We start from the raw sequence: 25,796 nt of genomic DNA, 5'->3' as shown, positions 1-25,796 counted from the left end.
TGTATTTCCTTTTTAATGGTAACAATGAGAAGAGAGCAGGGCCTCGATGATGCGGGTCCTTGAAGATGGATGCTTTCTTGTGACAGTGCTCTTTGTGGATGAGCTCAATAGTATGGAGGGCTTTTCTTGTGATGGACTGGGCTGTGTCCACTACTTTTTGTAGGCTTTTCCATTCTTGGGTATTGGTGTTTCCATACCAGGCTGTGATGCAACCAGTTAGGATATTCAACACTGTGCATCTCTAGAAGTCTGTCAAAGTATCACATGACATGCTGAATCTATGTAAACCTCTAAGAAAGTAGAGATGCTACCATATCATAAGTGATACAGAGCCACATAAGGAGATTTTAGGGCAGACAGCAAAAATCTTGATTCTAAATTTTAAACAACAACACAAAGGATGAAAGGAAAATAGTGAGGTTGAAGGAGAGGATTCCATTGATTAAGCCTTAGCAGTTGAAGACTTGGTTGCTGGAGGAGAACTGATTGTATTTTGGCTGATCAGTTTGGGAGATTAGGATGATTACCAGAGTCATCCTCTCCCCTACTTGTGACATTTACTGGGAGTGTTGTATACAAAGGACCTGAAGCATTGTTGAGGATTGCTACCATCAATCCCACAATCTCTTTGATCCACTACCATCAAGAAGGAGGTACAATAGCATCAAGACAAGGACTGCCAGACTGGTAACAGCTTCTTTCCTCAGGCTGTGAGACTAATGCATACCCTACCACCTCCAAGGTCTCATCACTAGGACAGTGAGCTGTTTACTGTTTATCTGTGCTGCATACTACATGCATTTTGAATTATATTTTCAACTTATTTGTGATGTATGTCTTGTTGGTGCATCATGGTCCAGAGAACATGCTTTTGTTTGGTTGTACGCTCTGTGTGTATAAATATATACACACACACACACACAGTCAGATGACAAAATACTTGAATGAGGCATGACTGAGCAAGCACGTGGATATCAGCCGGTTAGAACAGCGAGAAGAGTTTAAAAGGAGACGGTTATTTCTTCAGCAGTTTGATCGAGGCATGACTGCACAAGTGCATGGATGTCAGCCGGTTAGAAGGAGATAGCTTTATAAAGCGGGCAACAGAGTAGAGGGAGACAGAGTAGGAGGGCTTTGGTTCAACGGGGCTTCGGTGATAATTGGTCGAGGCGAGGTAGGTTGCCTAGTAGAATACGGACATGAAACATATGTGTGTGAGGCCAGTGTTCTGTGCTCGGTGTCAGATGTGGGAAGTCCTGGAAAATCCCAGCCTACTGGACGGCCACATCTGCACCAGGAGTGTGGAGCTGCAGCTCCTTAGGGACCACGTTAGGGAACTGGAGATGCAGCTCATTAACCTTCATCTAGTCAGGGAGAGTGAGGAGGTGATACATAGGACCTACAGGCAGGTAGTCACACCGGGGCCTCGGGAGACAGATAAGCAGTTAACAGTCAGGAGAGGGAAAGGCAGGAGTCAGATGCTGGAGAGTACCCCTGTGGCTGTCCCCCTTAACAATCAGAACTCCTGCTTAAGTACTGTTGGGGGGACAGCCTACCTGGGGGAAGCAACAGTGGCAGTGCCTCTGGCACAGAGTCTGGCCCTGTGCTCAGAAGGATAGGGAAGGAAGAGGATGGCAGCAGTGATGGGGGACTCTATAGTTAGGGGGTTAGACAGGCGATTCTGTAGACGCAGGAAAGAAACACGGATGGTAGGTTGCCTTCTAGGTGCCAGAGTCCGGGATGTTTCTGATCGCATCATGATATCCTGAAGTGGAAAGGAGAACAGCCGGAGGTCATGGTACATATTGGTACCAATGACATAGGTAGGAAAAGGGAGGAGGTCTTGAAAGCAGACTACAGGGAGTTAGGAAGGAAGTTGAGAAGCAGGACCACAAAGGTAGTAATCTCAGGATTACTGCCTGTGCCACGTGACAGTGAGGTGGAGGCTAAATGCGTGTCTGAGGGATTGGAGCAAGGGGCAAGGATTCAGATTTCTGAATCATTGGGACCTCTTTTGGGGCAGGTGTGACCTGTACAAAAAGGACAGGTTGCACTTGAATCCGAGGGGGACCAATATCCTGGCTGGGAGGTTTGCTAAGGCTATTGGGGAGAGTTTAAACTAGAATTGCTGGGGGGTGGAAACTGAACTGAAGAGACTGGGGAAGAGGAGGTTGGCTCACATAGAGAAAGCTTGGAGACAGTGCGAGAGGGAGGATAGGCAGGTGAAAGAGAAGGGATGCACTCAGACCGATGGTTTGAGATGTGTCTATTTTAATGCAAGGAGTATTATGAATGAAGCCGATGGTCTTAGAGCATGGATCAGTACTTGGAGCTATGACGTTGTGGCCATTACAGAGACTTGGATGGCTCAGGGGCACAAATGGTTACCTAGAGTGCCAGGCTTTAGATGTTTCAGAAAGGGCAGGGAGGGAGGCAAAAGAGGTGGGGGCATGGCACTGTTGATCAGAGAAAGTGTCACGGCTGCAGAAAAGGTGGAAGTCATCGGGGGATTGTCTACGGAGTCTCTATGGGTGGAAGTTAGGAACAGGAACGGGTCAATAATTCTACTGGGTGCTTTTTTTTTTATATAGATCTCCCAATAGTAACAGGGACATTGAGGAGCAGATAGGGAGACAGATTCTGGAAAGGTAATAATAACAGAGTTGTCATGGTGGGAGATTTTAATTTCCCTAATATCGATTGGGATCTCCCTAGAGCGAGGAGTTTAGATGGGGTGGAGTTTGTTAGGTGTGTTTAGGAAGGTTTCTTGACTTAGTATGTAGATAAGCCTACAAGAGGAGAGGCTGTACTTGATCTGGTATTGGGAAATGAACCCGGTCAGGTGTCAGGACTCTCAGTGGGAGAGCGTTTTGGAGATAGCGATCACAATTCTATCTCCTTTACCAGAGCATTGAAGAGGGATAGGAACAGACAAGTTGGGAAAGAGTTTAATTGGAGTAGGGGAAAATATGAGGCTATCAAACAGGAACTTGGGAGCATAAATTGGGAACAGATGTTTTCAGGGAAATGTATGGAAGAAATGTGGCTAATGTTCAGGGGATATTTGCGTGGAGTTCTGCATTGGTATGTTCCAATGAGACAGGGAAAGTATGATAGGGTACACGAACCGTGGTGTACAAAGGCTGTTGTAACTTTAGCCAAGAAGAAAAGAAAAGCTTATGAAAGTTTCAAAAAAACTAGGTAATGATAGAGATCTAGAAGATTATAAGGCTAGCAGGAAGGAGCTGGAGAATGAAATTAGGAGAGCCAGAAGGGGCCATGAAAAGGCCTTGGCGGACAAGATTAAGGAAAACCCCAAAGCATTCTACAAGTATGTGAAGAGCAAGAGGATAAGACATAGAACATGGAACATAGAATAGTACAGCACAGTACAGGCCCTTCAGCCCACAATGCTGTGCCGACCGTCAAACCCTGCCTCCCATATAAGCCCCTACCTTAAATTCCTCCATATACCTGTCTAGTAGTCTCTTAAACTTCACTAGTGTATCTGCCTCCACCACTGACTCAGGCAGTGCATTCCACGCACCAACCACTCTCTGAGTAAAAAAACCTTCCTCTAATATCCCCCTTGAACTTCCCACCCCTTACCTTAAAGCCATGTCCTCTTGTATTGAGCAGTGGTGCCCTGGGGAAGAGGTGCTGGCTATCCACTCTATCTATTCCTCTTATTATCTTGTACACCTCTATCATGTCTCCTCTCATCCTCCTTCTCTCCAAAGAGTAAAGCCCTAGCTCCCGTGAGGGAGCTCATAAGACGTGAGCGAATAGGAGCTATCAAATGTGACAGTGGAAAAGTGTGTATGGAACTGTATTCACCACGGAAAAGGATCCTGGTGATTGTAGGTATGACTTACAGTGGATTGGAAAGCTTGAGCATGTAGATATTAAGAAACAGGATGTGCTGGAGCTTTAGGAAAATATCAAGTTGGATAAGTCACCAGGCCCAGAGGAGATGTACCCCAGGCTACTGTGGGAGGCAAGGGAGGAGATTGCTGAGCCTCTGGCGATGATCTTTGCATCATCAATGGGGACGGGAGAGGTTCTGGAGAATTGGAGGATTGTGGATGTGTTCCCTTATTCAAGAAAGGGAGTAGAGATAGCCCAGGAAATTATAGACCAGTTAGTCTTACTTCAGTGGTTGGTAAGTTGATGGAGAAGGTCCTGAGAGGTAGGATTTATGAAAATTTGGAGAGGCATAGTATGATTAGGAATAGTCAGCATGGCTTTGTCAAAGGCGGGTTGTGCCTTACGCGCCTGATTGAATTTTTTGAGGATGTGACTAAACACATTGAAGATAGAGCATATGTAGTGTATATGGATTTCAGCAAGGTGCATTTGATAAGGTATCACATGCAAGGCTTATTGAGAAAGTAGGGAGGCGTGGGATCCAAGGGGACATTGCTTTGTGGATCCAGAAATAGCTTGCCCACAGAAGGAAAAGAGTGGTTGTAGACGGGTCATATTCTGCATGGAGGTTGGTGACCAGTGGTGTGCCTCAGGGATCTGTTCTGGGACCCCCTACTCTTTGTGATTTTTATAAATGACCCGGATGAGGAAGTGGAGGGATGGGTTAGTAAATTTGCTGATGACACAATGGTTGGGTGTGTTGTGGATCGTGTGGAGGGCTGTCAGAGGTTACGGCGGGACATTGATAGGATGCAAAACTGGGCTGAGAAGTGGCAGATGGAGTTCAACCTAGATAAGTGTGAGATGGTTTATTTTGGTAGGTCAAATATGATGGCAGAAAATATTATTAATGGTAAGACTCTTGGCATTGTGGAGGATCAGACAGATCTTGGGGTCTGAGCCCATAGGACACTCAAAGCTGCTGCGCAGGTTGAATCTGTGGTTAAGGCATACAGTGCATTGGCCTTCATCAGTTGTTGGATTGAGTTCAGGAGCAGAGAGGTAATGTTGTAGCTATATAGGACCCTGATCAGACCCCACTTGAAGTACTGTGCTCAGTTCTGGTCGCTTCACTATAGAAAGGATGTGGAAACCATCGAAAGGGTGCAGAGGGATTTACAAGGATGTTGCCTGGATTGTGGAGGATGCCTTATGAGAATAGGTTGAGTGAACTCGGCATTTTCTCCTTGGAGAGATGGAGGATGAGAGGTGACCTAACAGAGGTGTATAAGATGATGAGAGGCATTGATCGTGTGGATAGTCAGAGGCTTTTTCCCAGGGCTGAAATGGCTAGCATGAGAGGGCTCAGTTTCAAGATGCTTGAAAGTAGGTACAGAGGAGATGTCAGGGGTAAGTTTTTTACGCAGAGAGTGGTGAGTGCGTGGAATGCTCTGCCAGCGACAGTGGTGGAGGCGGATACGACAGGGTCTTTTAAAAGACTCCTGAATAGGTACATGGAGCTTAGAATAATAGAGGACTATGGGTAACCCTAGGTAATTTCTAAGGTAAGGATATATTCGGCACAACTTTGTGGGCCACAGAGCCTGTATTGTGCTGTAGGTTTTCCATGTTTCTATGAACTTTAACCTGAGGAAGTTAAGGATGTTGCGGAGAAAGGGAAAGGAGAGACCAGGCACTGACTTGAAATCAAAGTCAAAGTTTATTATTAAACTACATATACATTGCTACGTACTGCTTTGGGATTCATTTTCTTGCAGGTATTTACAGGAAAATAAATAAATACAGAAGAACGTATGCACTAAGAACCAGTTAGACTTGAACTCAAGGAGAGAAATGTGGATATAGTTTGAATGAACTCTTTGTATCTAAAATAACTCTTGCATTGTGTAATTACTCCACTCTCATCTCTCACCCTGTCCCATTGTCCTTTAGTACAAGAACATAAGAAAATACAAACAGGAGTATGCCGCTCGGCCTGAAGAATTGGAGCAGGTGGCAGGGAGTCAGATTTCTGGATAATTGGGACCTCTTCTGGGGCAGGTGTGACCTGTATAAAAGGAACAGGTTGCACTTGAATCTGACGGGGACCAATATCTTTGCGGGCAGGTTTACTAGAGCTGTAGGGAGTGGTTTAAACTAACATGACTGGGGAATGGGAACCAGTATGACAGAGCTGAGGATGAGCCACACACATCAAAGTTGCTGGTGAACGCAGCAGGCCAGGCAGCATCTCTAGGAAGAAGTGCAGTCAACGTTTCAGGCCGAGACCTGAAACGTCGATTGCACCTCTTCCTAGAGATGCTGCCTGGCCTACTGCGTTCACCAGCAACTTTGATCTGTGTTGCTTGAATTTCCAGCATCTGCAGAATTCCTGTTGTTTGAGGATGAGCCAGCAGGTTTACAAGTAGATAATGGGTGTAACTTGAATGTAAGGAAGGACAAGCCAATGATTAGGTACAAATGCAGAGAGAGCAAAGAAATTGTACCACAGAGGGAAAATTCAAAAGGTTGTAGGACTGAAGGTGCTGTATTTAAATGTGCGTAGCATTTGGTATAAGGTCAACGAACTTGTGGCACAGTTACAGATTGGTCGGTATGACGTGAGCATCACTGAGTCGTGGCAGAAGATAGGAGCTTAACATCAAAGGATAGACCTAATATCGACCATAGGCAGGAAGGCATGGGCATTGATATGGTTCTGTTGCTAAGAGGTGTAATTGCATCTTTAGAAAGAGGTGACATAGGGTCAAAGAATGTTGAATCTTTGTGGGTGGAGTTAAGAAATTGCAAGGGTAAAAAACCATTATGGGAATCATATGTAGGCCTCTAAATAGTAGCCAAGATGTGGGGTTGAGATAGCAAAGGGAGCTGGAAAAGGCATGTAGTAGGGGTAGTGTCACAATTGTAATGGGGGACTTCAATGTGCAAGGAGATTAGAAAAATCAGGTTGGTGTCGGATTGCAGGAGAGGGAATTTGTTGAATGCCTATGAGGTGGCTTTTTAGCAACACACATAAAAGTTTCTGGTGAACGCAGCAGGCCAGAAGCATCTCTAGGAAGAGGTACAGTTGACGTTTTGGGCCGAGACCCTTCGTCAGGACTAACTGAAAGAAGAGTTAGTAAGAGATTTGAAAGTGGGAGGGGGAGGGATTTTCGGATTTCCTCATGATGGCTTTTTTAGAGCAGTTTGTGCTTGAGCCTACTCGGGGAAAGGCTATCTTCGATTGAGTCTTGTGTAATAACCCAGATCTTATTAGGGAACTTAATGTAAAAAGGACCCTTGGGAGGCAGTGATCATAACATGATTAAATTCATACAGCAATTTCAAAGTGAGAAGCATAAATCACATGTATTAGTATCACAGTGGAATTAAGGGAATTACGGAGGCATGTGAGAGGAGCTTGTCTGGGTGGATTGGGGGAGGATACTGGCGGGGATAATGGTGGAGCAGAGATGGCTGAGGTCTCTGGGAATAGTTCACAAGGCATAGAATAGAAATGTCCCACAGGAATTTTTGAATGGTAGGGGTAGACAACAATAGCTGACAAGGGAAGTTAAGGACTGCTAAAAGCCAAGGAAAGAGCATATGAGGTAGCAAAAGTGAGTGGGAAGTTGGATGATAGGGAAGCTTTTAAAATCCAACAAAAGGCAACTAAAAAAGCTATAAGAGGGAAAACATGAAATGTGAAGGCAAACTAGCCAATAGTATAAAGCAGGAAACAAGTTTTTTCAGTTATAATGAAGAGCAAAAGGGAGGTGAGAGTTGATATTGGACCATTAGAAAATGATGCTGGTGAGGTAGTAATGGGGCGGGGGGGACAAAGAAATGGCAGATGAACTTAAGGAGTACTTTGCAACAATAGTCCCTGTGGAAGACACTAATAGTGTGCCAGAGGTCTGTGAGTGTTAAGGAGCAGGAGTAAGTGCCATTGCTATTACAAAGGAAAAAGTACTAAACAAATTGAAAGGTAAGTCACTCCAGCCAGATGAACTATAACCCAGAGTCCTGAGAAAGGTTGCTGAAGAGATAACGGATGCATTGGTCATGATCTTTCACGAATCACTTGATTCTGGCATGGTCCCGGAGGAAGTTCTTCGAGGAAGTAACTAGCAGGGTGGACAAAGGAGAGACAGTGGATTTGCTGATGATACAACCACTGTTGGTAGAATCTCAGGTAGAGACAGGAGGACGTACAAGAGTGAGATATGCCAACTAGTGGAGTGGTATTGCAGAAACAACCTTGTACTCAACGTCAGTAAGATGAAAGAGCTAATTGTGGACTTCAGGAAAGGGAAGATGAAGGAACACATACCAATCCTCACAGAGGGATCAGAACTGGAGAGAGTGAGTAGTTTCAAGTCCCTGGGTGTCAAGATCTCTGAGGATCTAACCTGGTCCCAGCATATCCATTAGGTTATAAACAAGGCAAGACAGTGACTATACTTCATTAGGAGTTTGAAGAGATTTGGCATGTCAACAAATATACTCAAAAATTTCTACAGTTGTACCATGGAGAGCATTCTGACAGGTTGTATCACTGTCTGGTATGGAGGGGCTACTGCACAGGACCGAAAGAAGCTGCAGAAGGTTGTATATCTAGTCAGCTCCATCTTGGGTACTAGCCTACAAGGTACCCAGGATATCTTCAAGGAGTGGTGACTCAGAAAGGCAGTGTCCAGTATTAAGGACCTCCAGCACCCAGGGCATGCCCTTTTCTCACTGTTACCATCAGGTATGAGGCACAGAAGCCTGAAGGCACACACTCAGCGATTCAGGAACAGCTTCTTCCCCTCTGCCATCCAATTCCTAAATGGACATTGAACCTGTGAACACTACCCCACTTTTTAATATATATTTTGCACGATCTTTAATCTATTCAATATGCGTATACTGTAATTGATTTACTTATTATTATTATTTCTTCTTTATTATGTATTGCATTGGACTGCTGTGGCTGTTAACAAATTTCATGACATATGCTGGTGATAATAAACCTGATTCTGATATATTTTTTTGGATTGTCAGAAGACATTTGATAAGGTGTCACTCATGAGGCTGCTTAACAAGATAAAATCCTATGGTGTTACAAAAAAGATACTGGCATGGATAGAGGAATGGCTGACAGCCAGGAGGCATCGAGTGGGAATAAAGGGGGCCTTTTCTGGTTGGCTGCCAGTGACTAATGGTGTTCCTTGGGTCAGTATTGAGACCGCTACATTGCACATTGTTTATCTGTGATTTTGATAATGGAATTGATGGCTTTTTGGCAAAGTTTGCAGATGATACAAAGATAGGTGGAGGGGTAGGTAGTGCTGAGGAAGCAATGCAATAGAAGCAGGATGGACAAAATGGAAGAATGGACAAAAATGTGGCAGATGAATACAGTGCTGGGAAATGTATGATATGCATTTTGGAAAAAGGAACAATAGTGCAGACTATTATCTAAATGGGGAGAAGGTTCAAACATCAGAGGTGCAGAGGGACTTGGGAGTCCTCGTGCAACACTCCCAGAAGGTTAATTTACAGGTTGAGTCTGTGGTAAAGAAGGGAAATGCAGTGTTGGCATTTATTTCAAGGGGAATAGAATCTAAAAATGGAGATAATGCTGAGCCTTTATAAGGCAGTAGTCAGGCCACACATGGAGTATTGTCAACAGTTTTGGTCCCATATCTCAGAAAGGATGTGTTCTCAATGGAGAGAGTCCAGAGGAGGTTCACAAGGATGATTCTGGGAATGAAGGGGTTAACATATATGGAACGTTTGGCAGCTTTGTGCCTGTACTTACTGGAATTTAGAAAAATTCAGGGGGATCTCATTGAAACCTACCAAATGTTGAAAGGACTAGATAAGGTGAATGTGGAGAGGATGTTTTCTATGGTGGGGATATCCAAAACTAGAGGGCATGTCCTCAAAATTGAGGGGTAAGTTTTTAGAACAGAGTTGAGGAGGAATTTTTTTTAGCCAGAGAGTAGTGAATCTGTGGAATGCTGTGCCACAAACTAAGGTGGAGAACAAGACCATGGGTATATTTAAAGCAAAAGTGGATAGTTTTCTGATCGGTCAGGGTATCAAGGAATATGGCGAGATGGCAGGTCTGTTGGGTTAAGTGGGATCTGGAATCAGCCATGATGGAATGGCAGAGCAGACTATCCCTTTGCCTCCACAGGATGCAACTTAATTCATTGCATTCATCCAGTAATGCACACAAAATCCTGGAGGAACTCAGCAGATCAGGCAACATCAGTCCTGATGAAGAACTTCAGTCCAAAATATCAACTGATTATTTCCCTCGATACTGCTAGACCTGCTCAGCTCCTCCAGCATTTTGTGCATGTTGATCCAGATAGAACACAGAACATAACATAGCAGCACAGTACAGGCCCTTTGGCCTGCTATGTTGTGCTGACCTTTTAACCTACTGTAAGATCAATCTAACCCTTCCCTTCTACATAGTCTTCCATTTTTCTTTCATCGATGTGACTATCTAAGAGTTTCTTAACTATCCAAAATGCCTATGGCTCTGCCACCACCCCGGCAGGGCTTTCCACATTCCTACCACTCTCTGTGCAAAAAAAATCTTACCCCTGACATCTTCTCTTACTTTCCTCCAGTAACCTTAAGTTATGCCCCCTTGTATTAGCCATAACTCAGCTACTAACTCAGTAGGTCAGGGAGCATCAGTCCTAATGAGCAGTTTCAGCCCAAAAAAAAACTGTTCATTCCGCTCCAAAGATGCTGCCTGACTTTCTGAGTACCTCCAGCATTTTGTGCGTGTTGATCCAGATCACCAGCATCTGCAGAATCTCTTATGTCTGACTTGCTCTCGTAGTTGATTTTTTTTTCGCTACCAGATTCCCCATCTCTCAAAAATCTTTCTTGCTCTTAAATAACTCCAGTGATTTACCCTGCTGATCTAAGAATTCCAGAGATTTAACAAACTCTGTAGGAAGAAATTCCCACATGGCTGTTTTAAATGGCCCCTCCATTATCTTCTAACCATGTCCTCTCGTTCGTCTCTCCCACTAGTGAAAACTTAGTAGCATCTAACCTCTAATGCCCCCTTAAGATCCACCAGTGTCCCACACTTACCTTAGCTATTTTTCAATCAATAGACACTTCCTCTTTGTCTTGTTCATAAGACCATAACACATAGAAGAATTTGGCCAATTGAGCCATGTTTGTCCAACCTTTCCTCTTAACTTATACCCTCTAACCTAGGCAGCATCCTGTTAAACCTCTTGTGCACCCTCTCCACAGTCTCCATGTGCTTCTTGTAATGTGATGACCAGAGCTTACACAGTTCTCTCAATTGTGGTCTGACTAATGTTTTATATAGTATTACTTACTACTTTTATACTCAATGAATTTCTGAATGTTGTATTAAAGAATTCCTGGAAGTGTACCGTGGCTTTTCCATAGTCATCCCGTTTTCCAATATATTGACGTCAAATCCCATTGTAAAATATATCCTTCCAATTATTTTCTCTATTTACTAAGCTTGTGCCAGTAAATTACACCTATAATTAACTTACTAACCCGTATGTCTTTGGAATGTGGGAGGCTTGTTTTTGCTGTTGCTGTTTTGTTGTATTCTGTGTTGTTCTGCCGAGCTATGTTGATTCTGGCATGTGTGCTGACACTTGCAGGCTCCCCCTAGCACATCCTCAACTGTTTTGGTTGTTAACATTTCCCTGTATGTTTTGATAACATGTAATAAATAAATCTGAATCTGGCCAACCTCTTCTTATAACCCAGACCCCCTAGTCCTGATAACATCTTCATAAATTTTTCCTGCACTCTTTCCAGTTTAACTACATCTTTCCTATAAAAGGATGACTAAAATAGTACGCTGTACTCCAAGCATGGCCTCACCAGTGATTCATACAACTGCAACATAACATCCTAACTGCTATACTCAATGGTTGATGGGTGAATTAATTGAAGTTATGAGGCTTAAAAACTATCAGTTACATCCAATGAATTCATAACATGGCTAAATCTTTAATACTGAGGAGAGACCACTTAAGGACAAAATCAGGAACCTCTTTTACACTGGAATGGAAACGAAAATCTGGATCTCCTTTTCTCAAAGGAGGGGATCAGTGATAATGATCTGTTGGTTCATATTGGATGGGGGAATCAAGATAAGGGGCAAAATGGAGACATGAGACTGCAGATCTGAGATCAATTCTTATCATCCAATTAGTTTAATATTGAGGTGGGTGACATCATCCACACTGGTTCAGAAACCTGATGGTTGAAGGGTAATAACTGTTCCTGAATCTGGTAGTTTGGGATCTAAGACTCCTGTACCTCCTTCCTGATGGCAACAGCTGAAGAGAGCATAGCCTGGATAAGTAACGCTTTTGTTGCACTTTCACAGATGCTGTTTGAGCAGCTGAATTTCTCCAGCAGATTGTTGATATGAAGCAAAAACTCGTGAAGGGGGTAGCAGTGGTTATCAGCCAAGGTCCTACTGACCGGCAGATGAGGGTTCGTGTAAACCTTGTGAAATGTCACTGAGCACCTTGTATTCTGCTTGCTCTTACAGATCCCTGTTATGACAGGTGCCTTCATGGATTCACCCATCGACGAATGCAATGCCGAGTTCTCTCTCTTTAATTCCTCAACCAATGTGAATGATGCACCCTCAGCTCCAAATCAGCTCGAGGAACCAACTCCACCCTCCAATGATGCCATCTGGTTATGGATTGCAATTATAGCCACCATTGGTAATGTTGTGGTGGTTGGTGTTGTATATGCCTTCACATTCTAGGCTAACCAGACAACCTGTGTTACATGTGCACAGAGCAAGAACAACAGAGCAGTAGGATTAAGCATTTATACTGAATCATGTTAGTCACTGTGCACATTGGGCAACTTACTGTGTGGAAACGACGAACTGGGCCCGACAAGACGAAAATGTGCACACTCAAAAGCCCACACAAAAGCCTTCCACACATAGGGGGCCCAGTTGATCTATCGGCTGAACGCGCACTTGTCACATTCGTGCAATTAATCCGATACAATTCATCCTGGGGCAACTGTTCTCGCACCAGCCTGCCTCCAGGTTTGAGGAACACAGCCGGCTTCTAACATGCCCCTTTCTTCAGCCTGCATGCTCTAATGGTGATCTCAGCCATGTGATACACATGTGCCTGGTCCCAGCCCCCGACAATCAACAAACCTCAGCCTCTTTAATTTCACATCTCCAGGGAGCCGGTGTTGATTATCGGATTAGCTGTGGTCTGCTATCTTTCAACAACGAAGCCCTTATATAAAGAACAACATGTTCATCTATTGAGAGACCCTCTTCTGAGGGAATTCACAGTGCAGTGTTAATCTCTCAAATATTCAACACATTCCGACAGTACCGATTAGACTCTGCTACAGGGTTACTTTTGAAATACAATAGCTTTTATTAACGACAAATCAACCTTACCCAGGGAAAAGAAGGACGTTGGAAATCAGATTCAAAGTGCCACTTGGTTTTTATTGAGGCTGTCTTCAATCCCACCTCATGGGTGATTTGTAGGCTGCCTGTGGACAATGAGATATAACGAAGTCAAGTTTTAAATACTGTACCAAAAAAAGTTTAGGAGTTGAGGAAGGGCTTCTAACTTTTGGGGAGTTTAGATTTATGTACCTGAATCTCTTTGTAAACAGCAAGTATACTTTCACACTGGTGAGATTGGGTGGGAGTTGCTTTGCTTCTAAAAGCTGTTTGGCTTTGTGTCTGAGGTTTGGGCTTGTGTTCAAAGAGATGGTGAAGCAGGGGTGCTGGAGGACCATAGTTACATAAGACAAAGGAGCAGAATTTGGCCATCTGGAGGAGCAATAAGTTACTCTTCCACTAGGGTTCTCTCCATTCCCCTCTCAGACATCTGCAAAAGATTGAGAGGATCTCGATGCCAGAATTTCATAAATCAAATGGCCGGTAGGAACAAATATGAAGCTCCAACTACGGTCCTGTGTGGAATCACTCCATCATTGCTGTAAGTACAAATATACTGATGCAGTTTAACAATTAATTCAGTGATTAAACAACCCAATAGGACAAAATGGCGTGGAAGTGGATCTTGAGCAAATGCACAAGTTGGGCAAATACGAATCAGGAGCTTGGTTACAACTGGCCACAGAAATTAATGAAAACTAATACCCATCTTCTTGGGGAGTCTCTCAGGGTTGTAGACAACTCGTCTCCATTCCAGTTTTATAGGTTCTGAGGGGAACAGAGCTGTAAGGTGTGCAGAAAAATCCACAGATCTGCTGCTGATGGAGCAGGTATGCTTGATGAGGTGGGCTGTTTAGGAGGTACTGTTTTTTGCTTCGCCTCCTTGCACTTCCACTTTAGAGACTGAAGGTCCTCTGTGCCTTCCTGGATGTTCTTTCTCCAGTTGGAATGATTTTAGGCCAGGAATTCACATAAGTCAGTGAAAGTGTTATACCTTTTTTCAAGAAGCTTTGAGAATATCCTTGAAGGATTTTTGTCATCCTCCCTGAAGACTCTTTGACAATGTGGGATTCAGGAGTGCTTGTTTTAGGAGTCAGGTTAACGTGGTGTGTGGGTGGGAGCTGGCTGACTAACAGGAGCTTCAGCACTGGAAACGGCTTGGGAGAAGATTTTGAAATCAGCTCGCTTATTTTACCAATGGGTGTGGAGGATTCCTTCTATTGGTGGTACCCCTCCAGTGTTCTGACCTGTTTGTACTGTGCTACACAGAGAGGCTAGGGGTCAGTGGTGCCTGGTAGAGCTTCATGCCAGGTTTGAGGACTTGTTCATTGAATGCTGTTCCTCAGGTGGCTGAAATCTGAGCTGGCTCATTAAAACTGAGTGATTTTCATTACTGATGCCTGACTGACTTCACTGGCTCCAAAGAAACAGAGTATGATCAGCTTTCCTGAGATTTGTTATCTTTAAATCTTCACTGGCTCCTGAGAAACAGGGTGTAATCAGTTCTCTGGGATTTATTGTGGAAACAATCATTATATTGGTGGAAAACAAGGTTTTTTTTTGTTCTGTCTATTTTACAATCCTCACTTCCTGCCAGCTCAAACCATAATTTCATTTGCATTTGGCAATCCAGTTAATTATTTTCATTTAATATTCTGATGTGCTGTGGTGTCAGGATTTGAACTGGACACTGAATCATTAATTCAGGATGCAGGAAGCTAATCTACTCATCTACTGGGTCCTATGGTAGGCAGAGACTGGAGACATAATATTGGTTTGAGACAATACCCTGATCCATAAGGGAATAGGATAGTGATTAAGGCTGCTTTCAGAGTGTTGCTCTTCGGTCAGTGGGCAATGTCCCCATTCTGAGTCGGACGTCATGAGATCTGCGTGGAAGATCTAAGTCAATACTCCACCTTCAGGACTGAGGTACCATGTATCTATTACTTCAGCCTCTATCCATTACCTTGTTTGGCTGTAAGAAAGCTGTCACTACCCATTTGATTCTTCCTGCTGACCGAGAAGATAAACAGGAGTGTGAGATAGTGAGTTGGTTACTTGCATCTCGTTCTCACTTGACACATTGTGATCTCTTTGGAGAGGATGTGCTTTAAAGCAAAGAGGTTTGCGGTCAACTGCTCTGCCCTGTCAATAACTGACATCTACTAAAAGCCTGGAGTGACAGTGGGTAAATGTTAGCATTGATTTAGAGATGCAGCACAGTATTAGGCCATTCCAGCCCAACGAGCCATGCCGCACAATTACAACCATGTGTTCAATTCACCTGCTAACCCACCTCTTTGGAATGTGAAAGGAAAGATCGGCACAACATCATGGGCAGAAGGGCCTGTACCGTGCTGTGCTGTACTGTTCTATGTTCTATGAAACTGGAGCACCCAGAGGAAACCCACACTACCACGGGGAGAATGTACAAGCGCCATACTGACTGTGGCAGGAATAGAACCCAGGTCGCTGGCATTGTAATAGCATTACACTAATCATTATTACACCGTTCAGAATAAGTTTGTGAAATTTATTATGTAATGTAACCTTATGTGTGTATACCAATATTTATTTTATCACTGTAAAATATTAGTTGGAAAGTGTATTTACCTTCTTGGTTTGCTGTTTGAGAGAATTCTTCAGTGTTCAGCCAGGTTGCTAGGCATTGGGAACCTTTGGAACTGCCACCTGACAGCTACCAGAATATGACATAGGGAAGATTCAAGCTACAGGAATTACTGGATCACTGGGGCTGCTTCTTCTGAGGTCAGTATCGAACACAGTGTAGTCACTGGCTGCAAAGTCCAAGGCAGTGTCGGTAACTTGCATGTGTTATGGTTTAGATATTGGCACAGGACATTGCTGTTAGAAATACTGTTCTGGGATATGGACACCCTTCCCCAGTACTCCCAGCAGTGAAGAATTCCCTCAGTATTGCCCCTCAGGCCCTAAGACAGGTGATCCCTCAGTACTGTTACCCCAGCAGCGACGTGTTCCTTCAGTACTGCCCCTCAGGCCCTAAGAGAGTGAGTTAATCCCTCAGTACTACTCATCCAGCAGTGAGGCATTCCCTCAGTATAGCCCCTCGGGACTTAAGATAGCGAGGTGAAGTCTCAGTTCTTTCCCTCAGGCCCAAGACAGTGAGGTAGGTGTTCCCTTGCTACTGGCTATCAGGCACTAAGACAGTGAGGCATTCCCTCAGTATTGTCCCTCAACCCTAAGATAGTGAGGCATTTCCAGAGTACTATCAGTCAGATCTGCCATTGCAGTATTCCCTCAGTACTATCCCTCTGCCCTCAGACTGAGGCATTCCCTCAACACTGCCCCTCAAGGCCTAAGTGAGGTATTACCTTAGTACTGTCCTTCAGGCCTAAGACAGTGAGGCATTTTCTCAATACTATCTCTCAGGCTTTAAGACAGTGAGGTGTTCCCTCTACTATCCCTCAGGACACAAAACAGTATGGTGTTCCCTCAACACTGCCCATCAGGTGTTACGACAATGATGTGTTCACTCAGTGCTGCTCCTCAGTCCCTGAGACAGTGACGCATTCCCTCAGTACTATTCCCTAGTATAGGGGTACAGAGGCACAGTGGTAGGTTTAATATCCAACCCAATTCAAAGAAAAAATGTGTTAAGGTTTCTTGTAATAAATCTAATTAGAGTCATAGAGCACTACAGAACAGAAACAGGCCCCTCAGTCCATCTGTGTGCCAGCCTGGTCTGCCTACTCCTATCTGATTGCACCTGAACCATACCCCTCCATGCCCTTCCTATCATGTACTTATTCAAACTTACCTTAAATGTTACAATCTACCACTTCCGCTGCCATCTCGTTCTACACTCACACCACCCTCTGTGTGAAGAAGTTCCCCGTTAAATATTCCACCTTTCAACCTAAATCTGTGACCTCTAGTTCTAGTCTCACCCAACCTGAAGAAGAAAATCCTGTTTGCATTTACCCTATCTGATGGCCTCTGTTGGGATCAACCGTGGATGTTGCATTCTAGCCGTCGAAGTTGATATGCAAGCCAGGACAGTATGATTATGATATGGAGAGCAAGCTGTTGTCCTTGCAGCAGGCACCCCCCACCCCCATGCAGTTGATGAATCCAAAGGAACGGCACAGACTCCTACATGAGTTGCCAACCACGGCTGATGAGCCACGTCTGCCCAAAGTGAATCAAATAACCTTTGATACCAAGTCTGCTCCTGGTCTTCACATGTGGCTTAGCTACGAAGACCACTGGAACTGTTTCTACGGAAAGGAAAGTGGCAATGGCGGATACTGGCACCTTAAAACCACTCATTTCATGCAGATGGGCTCATTAGTAGTGTATGACAGCTTATTCAGGAGAAGGAAAGCTCTGATCTCAAACCTTCACTGCTTTGTGGCCATACCCCCTCATAGGGAAGGCCTTGGGTGTAAACCCTGAGGAAAAATCCAGAGCTGGAGTCCCTAAGGCAGTCCTACATTGAGTTCAACGCTGATTGGAAAGTCTAGCAATCTGCTGGTGCCAAACTGTATTGGTCTCTGCTGTTCCTTTAGATTCATCAGCTGTGTGGAGAGGGGGATCTTGCTGCACGGCAACAGCTTGCTTCCATATTGTATTGACCTGTCTTGCATATCACATAGACAGCTGGAACACAATATCTGTGGTCGACCCTGACCAATGGAGGGCCCCCTATTCCATCCTGTTACACCGATAAACAGAGCAGTGCTTACATTTTCCTGTGGCTAGTATTTAGCACTTAATGACCATCAGTAAAATAGATTATCTGGCAATGATCACTTCACTGGTGGTGGGATCTTGATATCTGCTGATCAATTTCCATATATGCTACACCACAACAGTAACTACTTCAGAAGCTTTATTAAGCCCTTTAGGGTGCCCTAAGGCTCTGAGAGGTTTTTTTTTTAATTAAGCGCAATCGTGAACAATAGCCAGGTCAGAAATGCTGATCAAGTCAACTAGTTCTCAAGGAGAACTCTGATAGGCCAATCAGATGGTTCACTTCTGCTCAGCGATAGAACATAAAAAAAATCATGTATACAATTAAGAAATATTAAAGAATAGTAGAAATACTGGAGTCATGATCATGATGAGGTCTGCTGGAGAGAGACCATAGTACTCACTGTATCCTTTATATCCAGTCTGTTTAACATTTGCTGCATAGTCAATCTTCCTTTGGTCAACACACAAAATATGTTGGAGGAACTCAGCAGATCAGGCAGCATCTATGGAGAGGTTTTGGGCCAAGACTCAGATGGCGGTCCTGGTGAAGGGTCTCAGCCCGAAATGCCAACTGTTTATTTCCCTCTACAGATGCTGCCTGATCTGCTGAGTTCCTCCAGCATTTTGTATGTGTTGCTGTAGAAATCCAGCATCTGCAGAATCTCTTGTGTTTATGATTCCTTTGATCACTCGGTGCCCTTCACACTGGCCAAGAATTGAGCGGACCAAAAGGTGAGGCGCTGAAGGCTTTGGGAAGGGACTGATGGACTGATTCCTTGGGATGAAGATCCTGGAACTGGGTGCCACAGTCTTAGGGTAAGAGACTTGCCCATTTATAGTGGAGATGAGATATTTGTTCCACAAACAAGAGAAAATCTGCAGATGCTGGAAATCAAAGCACTACACACAAAATGTAGGAGGGTCTCAGCAGGCCAGGCAGCATCTATGAAAAAGAGTAAACAGTCGACGTTTTGGACCAAGAGCCTTCATCAGGATCTTCGGCCTGTTGAGGATTTATGGAATTCTCTGCCTACAGAGTTGTGAAGTCCAGTCACAGTGACTCATTGATAGATTCCTAGCTGTCAATGTGAGTGCATGGGGAAAATGAATGAGAATGGTCTTGGCTCCAAACATTGACCATTCATTCCTCTCTATAGATATTGCCTGACCTGAATGTTGTTTCTTCAACATTTTATATGTGTTATTCCGGATTTCCAGCATCTCTGTGTTTATATTGAGGATTTGGGATTGGCCATCATCTAATTGACAGCTGACACGAGGGGTCAACTTCTTCTGATGCATCAATGAGATGCTACGGGGATGGAGGTGGAGGGGCAGCATCCTACCTTTGCTCACTTGCATTGAATTTTGGTCATCTGAGGTATGGAGGGGGACCCGTCAGGTTAAGCACGTGGGACTGAAGACTCCCCCTCATAACAACCCCTGATTAGGGTTATTAACTGGAAGGCTCAGCGACTGGTTTCTGGGATGTTCTGTTTCTCTTGTGTATGTAGTTTGTTGAAACTGTGGAAAGTGCAAAGTTACGAAGGTGGTAGAAGAAGGCGTAAAATACCCCAGAGATTAGTTGGGGGAGGGCATAGTTAGAAAGTGAGATTGGTGAAGGTCTGTAGTTGTTTTGAGAGAGGTTTTGTATTGAATTTATTAATATCAGCCCCTGTACAGACTATTATAATTTAGTGGTAAAATTCCATTTAAAGGACCAATTAACTTTAATGTAGAGTGGCTCTACAATTACTGTTCTATACTGATATCTCCTGGTTTTGATGTATTTGTATAATGTGGCTATTTGATAATTTTCACTGCTCTATTTTCTTCCTGTACGTGTTCAAATGCTGTAGTTTTTTTTTACAATAAAATTTTTGAAACGGGGTGAAAAATTGGGTTTTGGAGTGGTTCTGGATTAACTTGGAGGTGTTGTTCTCTCAGCCAACTGCACCTGTGATATTTGTCTGTGTCACTCACTTCTCACCGAGAGAGATTGCAGAAGTTTGGCCAGTTTGAGATTGATGCTGACCATTTTCATCTGGGAACCCTGGTGACAAAGGGCTATTAATAACTGCAGACAGACCAATGAACTCACTGTACCTCACACTTCTGCTCTTGACAACATTAAGAACATAAGAAAGAGGAGCAGAAGTAGGCCATCTGGTCCATCAAGCCTACTCTGCCATTCAATCAGATCATTGCTGATCTGGCATTATCTCCACCTACCTATCTTTCCCCCATAGCCCTTAATTCCCTTTCTATGCAAAATCTATCCAAACTTGTCTTAAATATATTTACTGAGGTAGCCTCCCCTGCTTCATTGGGCAGATAATTCCACAGATTCACCACTTTTTGGGAAAAGCAGTTCCTCCTCATCCCTGTCCTAAATCTACTCCCCGGAATCTTGAGGCTATATTCCGTAGTTCTAGCCCCATGTACCAGTGGAAACAACTTTTCTGCCTCTATTTTATCTATCCCTTACATAATTGTACAAGTTCTATAACATCTCCTCTCATTCTTCTGAATTCCAGTGAGTACAGTCCCAGGCAACTCAATCTCTCCTCATAGTCTAACCCCCTCATTTCTGGAATCAACCTGGTGAACCTCCTCTGCACTGCTTCCACGGCCAGTAGATCCTTCCGCAAGTAAGGAGACCAGAACTGCATGTACTACTCCAGGGTGACTTCACCCTGTACAGTTGCAGCATAACTTCCCTGCTCTTAAATTCAATCCCTCTAGCACTTTTTGATAGCCTGCTGCATCTGCAAACCAACCTCTTGTGATTCATGCACAAACACTCCCAAGACCCTCTGCACAACAGCATGGTGCAATTTTTTACTATTAAAGGAATGATTTGCTCTTTCATTTTTCCTTCCAAAGTGGATGATTTTGCATTTACCAACATTGTACTCCATCTGCCAGACGTTTGCCTACTCACTTAACCTATCTATGTCTTCTGCACAATTTGCTTTTCCAGTCAATTTAGTATCATCAGCAAACTTAGATACACTATACTCGGTCCCCTCCTCAGTATTGTTAATGTATATCATGAACTGTTGCGGGCCCAGCACCAACCCCTGCGGCACACCACACAACTGATTGCCAACCAGAGTAACACCCATGTATCCCAATTCTCTGCTTTCTATTAGTTAAACAATCCTCTATCCATGCTAATACATTAGCCCCAACTCTACGCATCCTTATGGATAAACCTTTTCTGGGGCACCTTATCAAACCCCTTCTGGAAATCCAAGTAAATGATGTGCATCTGCTCCCCTCTATCCACTGCGCTTGTTATATCCTCAAAGTTTGTTAACCAGGACCTGTCTTTGCTGAATCCATGCTGCATCTGCCTGATGGATCCATTTCTTTCCGGATGCCTCACTATTTCTTCTTTAACGATTTCAAATTACCACTATTCATGAGTTAGGCCCCTTGCTGACTTGGGGCAAAAAGCCATGATTAATCATAGAACAGGACAGCACAGAAACAAGTCCTTCCGCCCATCTGGTCTGTGCTGGACTGTTACTCTGCCTCATCTTATCAACCTGCACCCAGATTGTAGGCCTCCATACCCCTCCTATCCATGTACTTATTCAAACTTCTCTTAAATGTTGCACTCAAACCTGCATCCACTACTTCCACTGGCAGCTCGTTCCACACTTGCACTACCTTTTGAGTGAAGAAGATTTCCCTGAAATATTTCCCCTTTCACCCTTAATCTATGACCTCTATTTCAGATCTCACCCAATTTCAGTGGGGGGAAAAGCCTGCTTGCATTTATCCTGTCTATACCCTTCATAATTTTGTACAACCTCTATCAAATCTCCCCCACATTCTCCTACACTCCAGGGATTAAAGACCTAACCTATTCAACTTTTCCCTATAAGTCAGCTCCTCAAGTCCTGGCAAAATCCTTGTAAAAGTCCTTTGTACTCTTTAAATCTTATCGATATCTTTCCCATGCACACCTTCCCAACATCTTATACAATTTCAACATTACATCCCAACATCTGTACTCAGTACTTTGATTTATGAAGGCCTTTGTGCCAAATATTCTACTTGTGACCCTATCTACTGTTCCTATGATACTTCTTTCACATTCGATACAAATGTCACATTAGATAGTTTTTTTTTGGGGGGGGGCTTTGGGGTTCTAACGCTTTAAATGTCACTCATTCTTTGGGGCACTCTTCTGTTTTCATGGATGTCTGCGAAGAACAAGTATTTCAGGATGTATATTGCATACATTTCTCTGATATTAAATGGAACTATCAAACTATTAGTTAATGGTAACTAATTTATTATTGGCACATATACAATGGAAAAATCTTTGAATGCCATCCAGGCAGATCACTTAATACATGTACAATGAGGTAGTACAAAAGGAGAAGCTAGAACAGAATGCACAATATAGTGTATCTGCTGAATTGTATGGATAGGTTATATGGCCACTGTAAATTGGCCCTAGTGTGTAGGTGAGGTGTCAAATTATGGGGAGTTGATGGGAATGTGAGGAGAATATAACGTGGGTTTAATGTAGGGTAGATAGTATTGATTTATTATTGTCACGTACTAAGATATGGTAAAAAGCTTTTGTGTACTATCACGACAGATCAGTGTATACTTTAATTAGTAAATTAATGTAGTAATTAATGTAGTAAAAAGGAACAAAAGAATGCAGAGCATAGGGTTGCAGACAAAGTGTAAGGGCAACAATAAGGCAGATTGTGAGGTCAAGAGTTCATCTTTATCATATCAGATGTCCTTTCAAGAGTCTTACAACAGCAGGGTAGAAGTTGTCCTCGAGCCATGCAGTACATGGTCTCAAGCTTTTGTACCTTCAGTCCAAGAGGGAGAAGTACCCCTCCATGGACTCTGTCTGCACATCCTACTGTCTCCTGGGGTGGGAAGGGTCCTTGATTATGCTGACTGCTTTCCCGAGGCAACGGAAGTGCAGACCGAGTCCACAGAAGGAGGTTGGTAGAAGATCATGACTGTGGTTTTGAGATCTGAACCTCAGTCTCACCACCGTTGACATTGCCCAGCTAGAGTATAAGCAATGGCAGGAAGAGACAGTGGGTGGTGAGAGGGTGAGGAACATAGGTTACCTGGAAATGGAAACAGGAATGGGTGACTCAGATTGCTACATAACTAATAAGATCATATTTCATCTGTTTGCAAGCTCAACCTTCCTGTCCTACTCAAAGTCAAATTTATTATCAAAGTATGCGCAAGTATGTACATTGAGATTCATTTACAGGAAAATAAAGAAATACAATAGAATTTATGAAAAACTATACATAAACCAAGACTGACAAGCAACCAATGTGCACAACAAATCTTGCAAATAATAATAAAAACTTGCCTTTTTAAAGGCTTTCACAACTCCATCCATTTCCTTATTAAGAATCTATTTGTCATTCTTAAAAATATTGGAAAAACTTGACTTCCACCAGCTTTTATGATCAAGAGTTACAACAATTCATGCACCTCAGACTGAGAAAAATGATCTGTCTTAAATGGTTCGAGTTTCTTTCAAAGGAGGAAACATCCAGTCTGCCTCTAACCTGTCAAGACCCTCAGTACCTTGAGTATTTCAATCGATCACCCTTTCATTGAACTCCCACGGAACCAACATAACTAGTGCGATCTAACCCCATTAGGCAGCCTGCTCATTCCAGGGGTATGAATTCAGTTGATCTTCCCCGAACTGCAATCACACGCTTATACCCTTCCTGTATCAAAAGTGTACACAGCACACTAGACCAGAAAAGCAAGAGATACTGCAGATGCTGGAAATCCCGAGCAACACCATACAAAATACTGTGGGAACTCAGCAGGTCAGGCAGCATCTATACAGGGGGGAATAAACAAGCAACATTTCAGGCTGAGGCCCCTCATCAGGACTGAAAAGAAAAGGGGAAGAGAAAGAGGAAGGTGTTGGGTAAGACCAGGTGAGGGGGAAGTGAGGGATGAAGTAAGAAGCTGGGAGGTGTTGGGTGGTAAAGATAAAGGGCTGAAGAAGGAGAGGAGAGAACACCATGTGAGAAAGGGAAGGGGGAGGCAAGCTAGAGGAAGGTGATGGGCAGGTGAGGAGAAAAGAAGGGATGAGAGGGGAGCCAGAATGGGGACTGGAGTGCAGAGCTCAGGCTGAAGACATGCCTGTGCAAGTGGTTGTCTGGGATAGTGGAGCCAGCTAGAATCTCCCATGTGGCAAAGGAAGGACATTTTACTGAACAGTACACAGATTCCCAATAGGGGTATCATGGCTGACAGGGTGGTGAATGCAGTGTTTGACATGCTGGCCTTCATTAGTCAGGGTACTGAATATAGGAGTTGGGGCAGGATTGTTCACACTTCAGAATCCTGAAGTCTACAAGCCTGAGAGTCTGGGGCCAAGGTCTGAAGGCCCAAAGGCAGACTGCCCTGGAATGTTGGCACTGGAATATGTGATGACACCTGTGGGCTGCCCCTAGCACATCCTTAGGTTGTGTTGGTTGTTTCAGCAAATGACTCATTTCACTGTGTGTTTCAATGTCCATGTGATAAAGATGTTGTTGAGTTTGCACTTGAAGTATTCTGTTCAGTTTTGATCGCCTTGCTATCTGAAGGACTTCAATGTGTTGGAAAGAGTGCAAAGATTTGCAAGGAGATTGCCGGGACTTGTGGGCCTGAATTATAGGTTAGGAGGCTAGGTCTTTATTCCTTGGAGGGTAGGAGACTGAGGGGTGACCTCATTGAGGTGTATAAAATCATGAGGCACATAGATAGGGTGAATACATTTTTTTTTCTCGGAGAAGGGGGTCAAAAAATAGAGGGAATAGGGTTAAGGTGAGATTGGAGAGATTTAAATGAAGGGCAACTTCTTCATGCAGAGGGTGGTAGGTATATGGAACAAGCTGCCAAAGGAAGTGACTGAACCAGGTACAATAACACCATTTAAAAGACAATAGGCACAGGAGACAGCAGATGCTGGAAACTGGACAAACACACAATGTGCTGAAGGAACTCAGTGGGTCAGGCAGTGTCTCTAAAGGGAAGCGGACAGTTGATGGTTTAGGTTCATTGAGGCATGGACATTGGAAAGATACCTGAAGAGGTACAGTACATAGAATGGATAGAAATGATTTGGAGAGATATGGGCTAAACTTGGGCAAGTGAGACTAGCTTTGGTTGGTACCTTGTTCAGCATGGATGAGTTGGACCAAAGGGCTTGTTTCTGAGCTCTATAACTCAATGAGTCCCTGAAGACAGAGGTGCCATGGCCTCACAAATAACACATAAACTATAAAACATCAGAAAAGATCACCTACCAATCTGACTTGCACTAACGTTGCACTGTTAAAACAAAAGTCAGCATGGATTTCAATAAACAAGAAGCAAGTTTCTATCTTGGAAAATGAAGAGAATAAACAAGAAGCAAGTTTCTATTTTGGAAAATAAAAGAGAAAGGTAACATAGAACATATATACAACAGTACAGCACAGGAACAGGCTATTCTGCCCACAATGTCGCGCTGAAGCAGCCAGAAAGTACATTTAAAAATCCCAAAAAGTAATCCCTACTACCTACACAATGCCCATATCCCTCCAACATCCTCACATTCATGTGCTGACCTAAACATCTCTTAAAAACATCCAATGTATTTGCCTCTACCACCACACCAGACAGTGCACTCCATGCATCCACCACACTCTGAGTAAAA

At 43.7% G+C, this 25,796-nt stretch overlaps 1 protein-coding gene across 1 annotated transcript in view; it reads left to right on the top strand.

The window, feature by feature from the left end:
- Window positions 1-19,967, top strand: part of LOC134345167 (uncharacterized protein C14orf132) — an 83,158-nt gene extending 63,191 nt beyond the window's left edge. The window contains exon 2 of the mRNA XM_063045400.1: window positions 12,440-19,967. Coding sequence (XP_062901470.1) covers window positions 12,440-12,664 — 225 coding nt within the window. The 3' untranslated portion in view covers window positions 12,665-19,967. The remainder of the gene's footprint in view (window positions 1-12,439) is intronic.
- The last annotated feature ends 5,829 nt before the right edge of the window (window positions 19,968-25,796 follow it).

Source organism: Mobula hypostoma, chromosome 1 (assembly GCF_963921235.1).
Source record: "Mobula hypostoma chromosome 1, sMobHyp1.1, whole genome shotgun sequence".
Classification (NCBI taxonomy): Eukaryota; Metazoa; Chordata; class Chondrichthyes; order Myliobatiformes; family Myliobatidae; genus Mobula; species Mobula hypostoma.
Note: the sequence above shows the minus strand (reverse complement) of the source record. Positions and strands in the feature narration are given on the sequence as shown.